At 33.9% G+C, this 15,039-nt stretch overlaps 1 protein-coding gene across 1 annotated transcript in view; it reads right to left on the bottom strand.

Annotated features, from left to right (window-relative positions):
* Positions 1-1,365: 1,365 nt before the first annotated feature.
* Positions 1,366-15,039, bottom strand: part of CFAP54 (cilia and flagella associated protein 54) — a 101,585-nt gene continuing 87,911 nt past the window's right edge. The window contains exons 63-69 of the mRNA XM_039703807.1: positions 12,755-12,952; positions 11,320-11,513; positions 8,085-8,270; positions 6,786-6,883; positions 5,800-5,986; positions 4,366-4,443; positions 1,366-1,633 (exon numbers count right to left, since the gene is read on the bottom strand). Coding sequence (XP_039559741.1) covers positions 1,514-1,633; positions 4,366-4,443; positions 5,800-5,986; positions 6,786-6,883; positions 8,085-8,270; positions 11,320-11,513; positions 12,755-12,952 — 1,061 coding nt within the window. The 3' untranslated portion in view covers positions 1,366-1,513. The remainder of the gene's footprint in view (positions 1,634-4,365; positions 4,444-5,799; positions 5,987-6,785; positions 6,884-8,084; positions 8,271-11,319; positions 11,514-12,754; positions 12,953-15,039) is intronic.

Raw genomic sequence — 15,039 nt, 5'->3', positions numbered from 1 at the left:
CTGAGTGTCTCCTCCAAACTGCCTGTTAGGCAGTTGAGTTAAATAATCATACTAACTCAGTTTTAAAATTGTCTTGCAAAAATAACTGCCCTATCAATTACTCACTTTTTCCTTTCTTTTCATCATCGTATCATTATCCTCCTAATTTTCCTACTACCTACAGCATTCCACAAAATAAAAAATAGCACAACTTTTAAACAGCTACACATAACAGAAACACATCCAGTCTTTTTTCTTTTATAGGAATGAAGAGAAATAGGAGAGAACTTTATTCCCTTTCTTCCTGCACTGATCACATCTAGGATACTCATTATTCAGAATTTTACCTCTCTCTCCCTCTTCCTTCCTAAAAGAAACTCAACCAGGTAACATTTTTCTGAAAAGCACAAGTCGAGGTAAATCTGCAATTTCCAAAAAGCTCAAAAAAGTTTATTGTTTTATCACCGGGCTACAGTAAGGGAAGGGAAGTGAAAGGGACTGGCATTTTTCACAGAAAATGAGCCCAGGAATGGTAACCATTAATGCTGAATTTTCCTGGAAATACAAAACCATAACGACTTATAGGACAAGTCTCACAGGATTCCTGCCCAAATGTCCTGGGGTTTTTTGCTGTTTGTTGCAAACAAACAAATACAAGTAACAAAGGAGTGCCTGGCTTTGGGATGTGAGCAAAACCAAATGGCCATGGTCCCTCCGTGGTCTGCTAATTCACTTGTTCATGTCAAATTCTCCATCTCAGTCACTGGAGCATTTCAGATGCTCCACCCATTGAGATGGAGAACATGCTCGAGCACATTGCCTCAGGTGGTTGTTGTTAGGACTCATTTGTATTTCTTTAAAATAATATTTACAGCAACATTCAGAAAGGTTCCCTTAGCATTTTAGAATTATATAAGAAATATTCTGTATTGTACCATTTTATTATTTGTACTGCCTTGTTGGGGGGGAGTTGTTTATTTTTTGGGAGATTTTTTTTAAAAAGCTTTAAAATTATGAAGACATCTGAATGATCACTTGCACCCTCAACAACCTGAAATGCTAGTTTCCAAACAGATGAATGAAAGAACAAACTCAGTGATTGTTTTAGTCCCTCCAAAAATCACAACTTCAGAAATAATACCAACTTTTGATAACTGCAAAAGCAATTTTAAAATTGCTGATAAGAATAAAATTTCAAGGGGAAAAATGAATATCTATTAGCACTAGAATAACTAAAGGAACTAGAAGGCTACAAACCTATTCAGCTTTTCTAAACAATAAGAAATTATTGAATAGCTAGAGAATCCTCTTATGAAGAAACTACTTACAAAATATTAAATTCCTAAGAAATTATTTTTATTTTAAAAATAACTAATGCTGAAATAATTGGAAATAACCTAAAAGTGAAAATTATAAAACATAACAGGAGCCAAATCCTGACGTGATTAAATGAAGTTCTTACATTAACACTGGGACTTAAGTCTAAGTCTGTAACATTCAGCTAGTAGCTGATTAAGTTATTGAAAAGTAGCATTTAGTGAAGCAGAGAAATGATCCAATTGAAAAGACTTCCATCAGTTATTACACATCCATTTGCGAGATCAAACATATCTTTCAAATTTGTTATTGATCTCAAAGTAACATCAAATGGGATCTGAAAAAAAAATAAAAAATACAAAATTAATAACTTTATTAAGCTTAGAGGTACCAAAAAGTACATATATACCAATACACAGATATATATATATATATTTATACATGCAGTAACATCAAATGGGATCTGAAAAAAAAATAAAAAATACAAAATTAATAACTTTATTAAGCTTAGAGGTACCAAAAAGTACATATATACCAATACACAGATATATATAGATATAGATATAGATATATACACATATATACATGTATATACCAATATATATGTATATACCAATATACATACACATATATACCAATAGTTTCATATAAAGCCAGATTTCTGAACTACAACCAATGAGTAAGTTAGAAATATTTATTGCCTGGGTATAAATTTGTGGTTAATTACATCTCTTGCAGGAAACTAGTAAAAAGGATTCAAGGGAGGAAATCTTTATGAACAGTCTTGCTCACAAAGTTTACAGTGGTCATCTGTAGGTAAAATGAAGTGGCAAGTATGGTTAGTAATTTGGAAGGCCTTTCCTAAGATGAGAAATTGAAGGAATTCAGCTAACAGTAAAAGGTGAAATAGAGGGCAATCATAAACTGGTTGGAATGAACACAGAACTATTTAACTGATTTAAGTATCAACAACAAAAAAAAATTAAGACAGAAATGATTGGAATAAGTTACATAGGGAGGTTAATTTTTAATGCAATTATTTTATTTATAAATTTACTTCTAACATTTAAGATTGGAGCTTCCAAACACTATACTCTATATCCCTCAAGGACATAGCTACTCATTAAACAGCATTAAAAACAAGTAGGCTGATAATTTTTTATTCTTAAAACATGAAGAGTCAAATAATTTTACATGAATAATTCAATAAAAATGCACTTTTTCCATTTATAAATATAATTCAGGGCTGAATCAAAGTACTGTAAGACACACAGAGAGAAAAAACAGAATCAAAGAAGAGAAAGTGACAACATGACAGAAGAGTGACAGCTCAGACAATGAGAAAACAAAGACTACAAATTACAACTGACTTTGCCCAATTAATTCACCAGAAGATGAGCAACAGAAAAATGTTTGGTGGGGAAATGGTGAAAAACTACATATAAGAAATGTATCTGGTGCCTTCTCCTGCATGCTGGAAAACAAAGGGAATGTACTATTCTGTGGTGTACATAGTCCCTCCCTGAGGTTTCTGTTTCTGGCTGAGACAGGGTATTGCACACATACAACTTATATGAAAGTTTGGAAATGCTACTTTGAAATATGCTATACATAAGGAAGTGCTAAGCACCCTACAAGTTCTGTTGGCTTCAGAGAAGAACAAAGATACTCAGCATCTAGAAGGATTAGGCTTCAGCTGCTCAACCAAAACTACTATATCTCAAAGCATCTTAGTTTGAAGTTTGTATTTGAAAGTTCACGATGAAAAGTTCTGTGATTTTCCACCTGGTTTGTGGAATGGAGAGAGAATAAAACAGTGCAGTAAACATCATATTCTTAATAGAACACCACTAAATCTGCTCCCTCACTTCCACCATAGATCCACAAATAGAAGCAGGCAAAGTGAAAAGAATTCACAAGAATTTAAACAGTTCCAGAAATTTTCCATGATTCTGTGAAAGTTTTTCTCTATCTTTCCCTAGGAATCTGTCAAATCTTGCTACCATGGAAGATACTTCAGTGGGACTCAGAAAAGTACAGCTTTGCAGAAGAGATGTGGGTGTATTCTGACGCACTGATAAAGCCAGATTATGTGATATGAAGGCCTGGGAGTCATTTGAGAGAGAACCTCAGGATGGATAACGAGGGGTGGCAAGAATGGTGCAATGTATAGCAAAGGGAAGGGTGTACTCTGAGGGACTGGGCTGCAGGACACACAGGACAGACTCTCTCTGCTATAACAGACACTACCCAGCTGTTCTCAGGTAAAAGTCACATTCTGTTCTGGTAGGAAGAGTTCTCTGACTGGTGCCAGTGGATGCCTTATCCATTGTTATTCCGTTGTGAGCAATTACTGGTGAGATATTTGAGGATCAGGTGAGGGAGTGATATGTTACAGTGGATTGCAGAATTTGTCATGGATTCCCTTGAGCCCTGGCAGCTGTGGTCCTTCCCTGATGTTCCTTGTTAGCCCCAAGGTGGCTCCTAACACTGAACAGCACTGCTCCCCACCAAGGGCCAGTTCCCACAGTCTCCTCTGGGATACTGACTGCACTGGGTAACAGCATGAATAAGATGCTTTGTCCATCAGCATGGACAAAAAAATGGCATGCTATCTCTCAAAACATGTAATGGGCAAGGCAGAGAAAGCTAAAGAAAATGGAATAATCAAGCCTGAATAACTGCAAAAATGCAAGAATGGAAAGAAATTACATTTGGTGATTCCATCATGAAAATTCACTGGAGTCTCTGTAAACAATGACCAGAGAGTGGCGGATAATCTGTATTAACCATTGTGAGTAAAAATCCCCTTTTAATACATTTTTATGTGTATGGAAAGTTGATTCTAATGAACAGTGAAGACATTCACAGCTTGTAATCATGCACATTTGTATTTTATTTGTAAAGATGATAAAATAAAACCAAAACAAAATAAGGGAAAAAATGGGAAGACGCTTAGTGGTAAAATCCATGTTGAAGATGCTTAGTGGTAAAATCCATGTTTCAGTTTAATTGAAAAATTGTTTTATTTTAGAAAACAGATTTTTACTCTTAATGAGAACAACATACCTCAGTTAATGAAGAGGACAGGGCTGGAGCAACAGTCAGCAGTGCTTTGACTTCAGATAAATACCTTTTAGCAATTTCCTAATGGTATAAAACAAGAAAAAATTTGTACTATCTGTGTACTACAAACATATGCTGTACTATCAGTCTCCTCCGATACGCTAACAGATGGCTCAGCCTTACAAAATTTTTCAGAATATTCAAGGTTTAGGTTATTCTAATTGAATTCACAGCAAAGTAAACCTTAGCTGATGAATATAAATTTTCTGCAACACAAATAGTAGTGTTTCCTGTACAAACAAAATGGCCAAATCTTGCAGTTTCTACTGAGGCAAAATTGCTCCTGGTTAATGTTTTAAATCCAGTGACTGAGCATATTTTTGCTATGTGTTTACTGAAGATATGATAAACAAACACCCTGGCAAGATGATATTTATACATGTATAATGCATGGCATGTTAATCTTATTAGTATTCTAAACATATTTTACCAATTACTGACATATATTAATGAAATTTTGAGCAAACACCTTCAGGTAATTAGAAACACCCACTAAAAGACAGCTCTGTCTACCCTCCTGAACACAGTGATTGGCCAAAATATCATTTGTTCTCCAAGCTGGTCAAAATACAGCCTCGTAATAATGGCACAGTGCACGATTGTCACTGTTTCACAGCATCCATCAGACAAAATGACAGCCTCTACATCATTAATCATTTCACATAATAGATATAAAGAGAATCCTGTCACATGATAAATGTCTCCCAGTTTGAAAATAAACGTCTATTTTGCCTTGGCATTTATCAAGCAGCACTTATGCTGTGGCAACATTCTATTCCAATGACATTATCTCAAACAGAGCACACGGAAAATTCTGAAATTACCTTTTGTGTGTGTGTATGGGGGGAAAGTATTTGCTTGTGGACCATATTCAGCCTTGCTAATGAAAGAAAAGAGGATGGCATAGAGAAAATTAAAATAAACTCCGTGCCAATTTTAGTCGTCTCTCAATAATGTTATTAGAAGCTTCTTATTTCAGAAACCACCACTGCCCATTTCACATTGAAGTAACTGAGTTTAAAAAGCACTTTTGAGTTGATCGCCCTGCTAATTTAGCACACTGCCAAGGATTTTCAGATGTAGATTACTATAAATTAGGTATCAGTTTCCAAATCTATGTACCTGAAAAGGTAGCCTTTATTTTCAAGTAGAAGGTTGATAATGCTTGCGGTTTTTTTCTAAAGTGACAAGCAATGCATAAGTAAAAGTTAAATATTAAATAAAGAGCAAAAGTATTTCAGCTTTTCTTTAAAGAGGTGAGGGAAGCTTAACGCCTGCCTTTATGTCTGCCTTCCAAGTTGGCCATCATTTATTTCCCCAAAACAGGCATCTTCAATCAAGTCAAACATATATAAGAGCCAAGCTTTTCTCACTTACTTCTATTTTATCGCCAAGATGCACTTTTGCATCACTTCTTCTGGGTTTATATGAAGGACTTATTTTCAAAGTTTCATTTTTATCACGAATACTTGTACGCACTGAAGTTGAAAAGCTCTTAGAACTGTGCATCAATATTTCAACTTGCTCTTTCAGATCAGACAATTTCTCCCTTACAGAAATAATTCTAAAAGAAGACAAAGTTTTTCATTATTACTACTGTAAAACAACAATATTTGTTGCTTCCAGGTTATAATTAAGCTGACCTAGCTTTTATTACATATTGACTTGATTCTACATTTTCTTTCATTTCAAGACTGATCTCACAATTTTACAAAAATAAGTTTTCCATTTAATAAAGTGGAGATATAGAATGCATTAGTTTTTTACATTAAAAATGGGAAGTATTATTTTAGGAATGCCTCTCTAAGAGGCAGCTTTTTCATCCAACCAGAGTGGCAGAGGCTGCCCATTATTTCTTCCCTTCTACCCACTAAGCAGTTCCAAAAATTTTAAGACTAGATGAATGACAAGAAAGAAATAATGAAAAATGCCATAGGATGCAAAATTAAGGGCAGAGTCCAGTGCTACAACTGAGAAAAATTCTTCCTTTCTCAGAGTTGTAATATGGGATGGAGAAAGTAGATGATCCACTGAGAGAATGGGAATGAATAACTGCTGGGAGTGCTTTTTAGATTGGCTACATTGCTATGCCAGTGTAATATAATTAGCATATGTTACTTGGTTCTTTAAGAATCAAAACTGAAATGCTAATGAATGCATTGAAAAAGCAACTGTTTAGATGGGTTTAACACATGTACGACATCTTACAGTTTTTACAGTGAAAAATCTTTGAAAAGCAAAAATGAATGCTTTTAAAGATTTACAGCCCTTTGATATTTTGTACTTTATTTTCCCTCATCCTAAATGGCTGATTGATCTTTAATACAGCATGAAATAACAGGACAGAGTCAGTGATTATTTACCTAGCCAATGGAATCCACAAGCGGCCTGAAAACATAGACGCTGAAGTGATGTCACTAATCTTGATAGGGTTTGTATTATAAGCATAAAGCAACAAAACCTGTAAAAGAGATGGCATGGGTGAACTGCAATGCAGTAGACCTGAGCTATTTCAGTGATACAAGAGTACAATAAATATCAAATACAGTGTACTGACGAAGCCTTAGATAAGCGACCTTCAAAAAAGAGACGAGTGTGACTTCATATGAATTTGTACTAAGTTTTTATAGGTTTTAGATTAATTTAATTAATTAAATTGGATATTATTACTATGGGTTTGAAAATTAGGTATACCACATGATGTCACTATCAAAATATCCTGATCCTGGTCAATCATATGCATGGCTGTCATCATGCTAGGTTTAAATCCATGAAGTGTGCACAACTCACCATCTAAAAAAGCCACACTATTATAAGAAAATTAAGTAGAATGTTCTCATCTTTCACTGCAAGTATTTACTAGTGCAATTGACAATATACTTCCTAATGGTAGCTGAATATTTTGACTATATGGAAAATGTCAAATATATGGCATTCATGCATTATTTGGTTTTAAGAGTTCTCTCTGGTCCTCTACTGATCTGTATGGCCATGCTAAAGTAACCTGCAAAAGCACATTAAAAGGTACATTATTTACATTAACTTCACAGTGCTTCTATCAATTTCCTGATAAAGATAAATGGGTCTAATAGAATTTAGAAACAGATCTGCAATGCCGAAAAGTTTAAGATCATTGGTTTTTATTGCTGTAACAGAAATTTTACCTACATATTGTTCCCTTGTGTAAAGATAAAACAAATTCCATGTCATAGTTTCTCACATTCCTGCAACCTTCTCATCTCTTTTATCTTTCATGTTCAGTCTGATCTTTTAGGAAAATGAGGCTTACAAAATCCCATTTTCCCTGTATATGTGTATCTTTGCTTTTCCAAGAGTCTCCCACCAAACTATTATTCAAATGTATCCGTCAGATCTACCCAAACTTAGAGTAGAGGTCTTGAAGACATCAGGGATTTACAACAGGCATAAATACAGTATAGCCTGGAAGCTCTATATAGGAAAAAAGGTGGGTTTTTGGCCTGCCAACAAAAAACTGTCAAGGCTTTCTGGTTTTTTTAAAGAGCAGGTTTGCAGCAGAGTAAATAAATTCTTCCTATCACCATAATTCTATTAAAAAGCTGATAACTCATAACACAAATATTCATTGGAAATGAGACATAATTTGCTCCACTACCTAAGGAACTGCTTTTCTGTAGTTATACCTTAGTTTCTGTATCCTTTGATTGCTTTGCCATAGAAGGAATATACCACTGAATGTTAATTTCCTTATCTGGAGCACATGCTGCCCTACTCTCTGTCTTCTCAATGTCTTCTGCAGTGCCAGAAGCTGGAGAAGCTACTCTCACATGTGACACTTCTGATGCAGCTTCAGAAACATCAAGAGACATCTGAAACACAAAATAAATTTTAAGTTTTTAGTAAATCATAATATTTAATAATATTTAAATTATAGCATTTAAATAAATGTTAAGTTTAAACTATATTTTCTGTAGTGAAACAGGAAAAATCTGTTATAATCTACTGTCTACTGGAATTGGTATGACTTTCATTCCAGCATAAATATATGTTTATTTAGGTAAATGGTTAGTTTTTAAAAGTGTCCTTTTTACCAAGTTAAGACTTTCAATGCTTACATATTTCTAAAGGTAATACAAAGAATCTGTAGGCTGCCTTAGAGACACCCACAGTCACAATGATTGTTGCCTTTGACTTAAAAACATTATGGCATTATGGGTTTGGTTCAAATCTATTATTTGGCATAATGATAATACAATATTTAATGATTAAAACATAATTTGTCAAGTACACATATTGATAATTAAAATAGGATTCTGAATGTTAGAATAATGCTTTATTTATGTTTACCTATCTGTTTTCTCAGCTGTGCAACTAACAAAGGGTGACACCTGCTGAAAATTCAATCACTTAATTTGTGAGGATTTGTTGTATTTTATAAAATACATATGGAACATTAGCAGGGCATTCATCAAATAGCTACTGTTGGCTGTCATTCACCAGGGAATTAATGCAGGAACACTGTCAGCCAACATTCATGCATGAACAAAACCTTTTCTTAAAATTGTGAAATATTAGATTTAAAGGCTGAACAGAAACACACCATCTCTATTTTTTAAAGTATTACACAGAATGTTCTGTAAAGAACACTGGCCAAACAGTCATATTTTCAGGGAATGTGGAGGCTATTTGAAAAAGTCCTAATGCCTCCATCATTGGTTCCAAAATGTGAAGATTGAAAACAGCTTTGTGGGGAGTGAGTTCTTTTCAAATTTTGAAAGTTCATTGCTAAAAAAACTGAGACTTTTACCTACTTTCTCTACAGAAAATTCAGCATATGACAACTACAGGGCAGTAAATCAAAGTGAGCAAAAGATGGATTTTTCACAATAATCTGATTTTACGCCATTAATTGATCCTGTTACTATCCCACATGAAACTTTAGTAGAAGTGAAGGTAACAATGAATCCAGGTCTGTGGAAGTCATAAATTGGAGCACATGGATGTGCCTTCAGTGGCCATAACCCATGGTAAGCCGTGAGCTGTGCATGGAGGACCCACCCACTACAGCCCTCTTCTAATTCAGTAATGAATCACTGTCCTGCTAGCAGGGACTGTGAACAAAACTAGGAGAAAATACATATATGCACATGGCACCTAATTTATTCTGTGGCCCTGAACTAGAGCTCTTAAAATTCCATTTTATGCTGTATATTTCTTTCTAAAATGTTTGTTATGTTTTTTTTTTCACTGAACTGCATCCTTTGGGCTTCTATTCATATTGAATCTTTTTGAAGAAGGACATTACAACTGCTGTTGTCAAACTGGTAGGTTGCTGAATAACACACATAAATACTTCTCTATTCAACTTTCTCAAAATCCTGAAAACAAATGGTCTTAGTCAAGTATTTCCAGACCTACTTACTATCATGGAGCAGAACAAAAATTCTGAATTTTAATTACAGACCTAATGTAATTTGGATTCTTTGGTCAGCAGACCTGAAAAAGCCTTCAAGAGTCAAAAATAGGTTCCAGAGATAGACATAAGTGAAACAACTTCGTACATAAAACTCATTCTTTCCAAAAGTATGTCTATTTGTACTGTTAAAACTCAAAGTAATCAATTACAGTTACATTGTTAAAATAACATCTATAGCCTTGTGGATAGTTAAAGCTTCTAAAAATGTTGTGATAAAAATCAATGAATCTTAGAATTAAAAAAAGTAAGAGCTTTATGCTTGTTAGCTGTCTACAACAGTGAAGTTAACACATGATTATGCAGCTTGCACCCGTCATGAACATGACAGTGAGCTCTGAAGCTTATTATTCTAGGATACTGTAATACTAATTATGTCAAAAAAAGAGCAGAGCGAGTAAAATAATTTTTGATATATGATGGCTGTTATAAATGTCACATACCATATATTTACAATTTATTCAGTGGCACAGTCAGCTCTTTGTTGGGAAATGAGTAATGATATGCTGTCCAATACTGCAGAAAGTTCACCAACTCTAGACAAGCTACTTTCAGAGAAGTATTTTTATTCATTTTTATAACATACCAAGTTCTCCCTCCTCAAGGCTCCCCTGTCTCCATTTAATACTGAACATAATAACTAAAAAATAAGCCACAAAGACTGAGCTTTCTTTTTAATTTTTAGTATTAGGATAATTATTAATGTGAGAAGTGAGATTGAGAAACTTTGAACACAATTATTTTCACAGTGGATCTTCAAAGACAAATTTCATTCAATTTTCAAAACATGTGCCATGGTCAGTGTAGAGTCCAGAATTCCAATTCAAGATTTATCCGAGTGATGTATTCTGAGCTGCCTACGTTTGAAAGCTCAAATAGTTGCTCATGAGGCAGAGATCTAAAAATGTTTATTTTCTAGCCAGCTGTAGCCAGCTGATAATTAGTGAAAAAATTGGCACACAAGACCTTTAAAAATTTTTGAGAAAATATAACATACATATTTTTTGAAAGTCATGTTTTTATTATAGACTAAATTACCAATATAGAGACTTGTACATACATATTACAAAACTAACATCAGGACATTTTTTGTATGAAAGATGAAGTTCTACAAGATTTAAAATCTCAGCCCTTACTGAGTAACAGCCAACTTTATTACCCAACAAAAACACCTATTTAAATATCATTCTGCTTAATCTTCTAGAGTTTAAATACACTGGTTATGGGATGGAGATTATTTTTGAAGGAATGAATAACACAAGGATATCTGCATTTCTTAACTACATAATTCACTGCATGCACAGGATTCTGGTTTTGTACTGATCCTCTGCATAAAATTTCATTCTTCTATAGTGCTCCAGAAATATTACCAATATTGTAATTACCAAGAATCTGAATTAAATACCAGTATAATATTTTTGAAACATCAGAAAGAATATAAGTACCTCTGAAGAATCAGTTGCAATACTGAGTGGCATTTCTACATCATGTAGCTCTTCTGGAAGATTCTCAAGACAACACAATGAATATTCAATCAAATTTTTTTCAAAGAAGAAATGCATTTCTGCTATGCGTAGAACAATTCCTGTGTCAGAAATCAAACCAAGGTGCCCATCTCTTGCTGAAAGTGATCCAGGTCCTGGGTTAGGAGCAGTTTTTAAAGAGATTTTTAAAATTACATCATTATTTGCCATTAAAATGTCAAATTACTACATATACGCTATATTCATAAATTTTGAAGTATCATAAAATATGTAAATAGATTCAATATCACATAAATGCATTTCCAACAATTATACTGATTGCTCTTAAATATTACTAGCTTATGCTATTTGTAATTTTATATATCAGTGATCAGATAATGAAACAAACTCTCTCTAGGCATTATAAAGTAGCATCAAATGGGAGGCATAATTTTGAGATGTAGGTACTTAAATTCAAAGTGTAAGCATCAGTATGTTCTCTAGAGGCCTAAGCACCCACTAGAATAAACACATATTTATTCAACACAGTCAAAAGAAGCTTTAAGAGCTCTTAAGACCCGAGTTTAGACAGCTAGAGGCTGATCAGCTGAGTTTCTCCCTAGGCTCCCCAACAGGTAACTAAGAGACTTACATGCACGTTTTGACACCTAATTCTAGATACCTTCCTTACAGTTCAGTGGTGAGCCAGAATACTTCCATTTGATGCTGCAGGGAGAAAACCCAGCCCTCTCTGGAATTATTTTCAGAGTTGCTAGGTTTCTCTCTAAACAACACCTGCATGTACAATGTTCTCACCTATTAGGTCATCACTTGTAAATCCAAAAGCTGGCCATCACATGCAGGTACACAGTATTAAGGCCTTGCAATTAATGGATTCTTACTCTGTTTGAAAGGTCCTATCTACTACCATGTTCTATTTGCAGCGAAATAACCCAAGCTTGCAAATCACATCTGGGGTTTCAGTCAAAACACATTTAATAATGCTCAGCCTTCCAATTTACCCTACACTCAGGTCTCCAAAACAGAACACCAAAATGAACAGATTTATTTATGATGTGACTTAAGCTTGATTTTTATATAACTAAAAATAAATAGAGATTATGAATTTTTTAGAAATACTTCAGATGTAGTAATGACAATTAAGTTTTGAGGGAGGCTCTCCTTGTATTGTGGAGGCTTATGAACAACTATGAAGAAAGGTAGAAATATATTCACTTGCAGCATGTGTAAACTGACATAAATCTGGATTCCCATGATTTTTTTTTTCATTTATATAATTTAAAGGAACTAAAAATTAGGCTTTTTTTAGATGATAGCCTTTAAATCTGACACTGTTTGCCCCCAAGAACAGTATTTCATCTATAGCAGTTTGCCAGAAGGAAATAAAATTGCATACCAGATAGGTTTGTGTTATAAATTCTTTTCAAATGATTGTAGTAGCGAATCATGAGGACCCATGTTATTGTGTCTTTCTTCTGGCTGGCCTTGGTGACAAGACTTTCTGTTACTTCCCTTTGATGCTGATAGTCTTCTGTGATTTCTTTGTTTTCAGCAGAAGATACTTCGGGAGTTTCAGAGACAACATAATATCCATCTGCAATCCAATAAGAGTTCAAGAACTCACATGAAGTGGTTGGAATTCAAAAGCTATTTCTCCATTGTGTTGGAACTGACTAATCTGTAACTAGAAGTATAACTTGTGAAACTGCCTACATTTTTCATACAAGAAAAATAGCCTTAAAATCAGTTGAAAATTGTTTCTCAGATCGTGGGCAGGAATCTTACTAATCCTTACAAGAAATTCAAAAGGAGTAGAGAACAAGATGCATTCTCTCTCTCTGAATATGAATATGCAACCATTATTTCTACACTAGTTATTTACTAAATGGAAACAACACAAGGAGTCATCAATCATAACTGAAACAGCTGAACTTCTCAGTTATGTTGACCCAAAATCAGAAGAGTTAGGTACTCTGAAGTATTCACAGTTAGTTTTAATCCTTCATCCATTTTAGATATTAAGCTCATTTTCAATGAAATATGCTCTTAACGGTGAAATAAAACAAAAGATAATATCTTCTTTTGCGCTGCCTAAAAGTTGTACTTATGAACACAGAAGAAAAAATTATCAGTACAGATCTCACTGTATCAGTGCTTACATTCAATACTGGTTTTCATTGTATTAGTACATGGCTCTTTCAAAAGCACAATTCTTGAGCTCTATTTCTCACTCCAAAGCAAACAAACATTGTTATAGTGATTCCTAACAGTAAACTTTCAGACAATAATTATGAGTGCTTCTACAAAATCTGAATGTCTCTATTATTCCTGACATTTCACTGTCAAAATGGCCATATTTTCATATCTATAAAAACTTAAATATGTTTTTTACTAAGAGTTTACAGAAAATATTTCGTGTGCTATGCTGAGAATTTACATTTGAATTTACGTTTTTGTATTTTGGCCTACTATTGCTTTTTTACATTTTCTATTCTTCTTTATATTGGCTAACAGAACTATCAGGAGAAACACCTGTTGCATTTGCTAAAAGAAACAAATTATCTGTAATTATAAGCAAATGGAGCTAGTACAAAACAATCAGATGGAAAGTCCTAGCACACAACACTTGTTTTCATAAACCAATCAAAACACATATGTTTAAACACTGTACAGTATGCAGACATGGCTCAGCATTGCCAGCACCTATCAGGCAGAGCAATTCAGTCTTTGTCAGTCACTTGGGATAATTGAAATTAAGTCACTGAACCAAAATTTTATCACTAAATTAATGGTTCCTTGTTTAAAAATAAACATGAATATTTTTGCCTTAGTGTTTATATAACATCTAGCAGTCATTATCTCAGAATTCCTAGTTTCACTGCTGAGGTTTTTTTTAGATCAAAAACTTCCATTTCATCACCTAATTAGCTGAAAAATAAATGCAGAATTTCAAAATAAACCAGGCAAAGTCCTACCAAGCTAGTGGAAGCATATCTAAATAATAATCCATTGGATTGGACAGACAGTGAAAATTCTCTTCTACTGCCTTTGACTTTTAGAATACAGTACACAGGCAGAAAACTTTGCAAGAGTTTGTTTGTCAGTTTTGATGGGTTCTGTTGTCTGTGGTTTTGTTTTTATTTTGTTGGTTGGGTTGAGTTTTATGGGGGACAATGCAGGGAGATAAGCTATTCAACACCAACATCTCTTTGCAAAATAAAGAGTAAAACTGAAACTCTCCAAGGGAAAGCCAATATACCTAGGGAAAAACATCAGTTGTATGTCAATGTTTGGAGAAGGAAAAAAAAAAAAAAAAAGCAGTGATGACTTCATGACTGACAGGGAGGCAAATATCTACTTTATACATCTGTAATAAAGGACCATCTGCTTTTCCAAAATTATGGCAGTATGTGCACTCTGTCTTTCTGAGCCACAGTATGCAAACAATGAAATTTTCTTAACACATTGAACACATGCACTGGCTGATATTTAATGACCTATGAGGTCTCTACTTCATATTTTGCATTGCTATGCACAATGAGACTTTTTGCTTTTACTTTCCAAAACTAGTATATAGTTTTTCATAAATTAAAACTAGACATTAAATGTATTACTATATTACATGGCATATATTGCTCATTATTTATTTAATTTTCTGATATTACTAGGTATAAAGGAATA

The sequence above is a fragment of the Passer montanus genome, unplaced genomic scaffold (genome assembly GCF_014805655.1).
Source record: "Passer montanus isolate IOZ18808 unplaced genomic scaffold, ASM1480565v1 scaffold17, whole genome shotgun sequence".
Lineage (NCBI taxonomy): Eukaryota > Metazoa > Chordata > Aves > Passeriformes > Passeridae > Passer > Passer montanus.
Note: the sequence above shows the minus strand (reverse complement) of the source record. Positions and strands in the feature narration are given on the sequence as shown.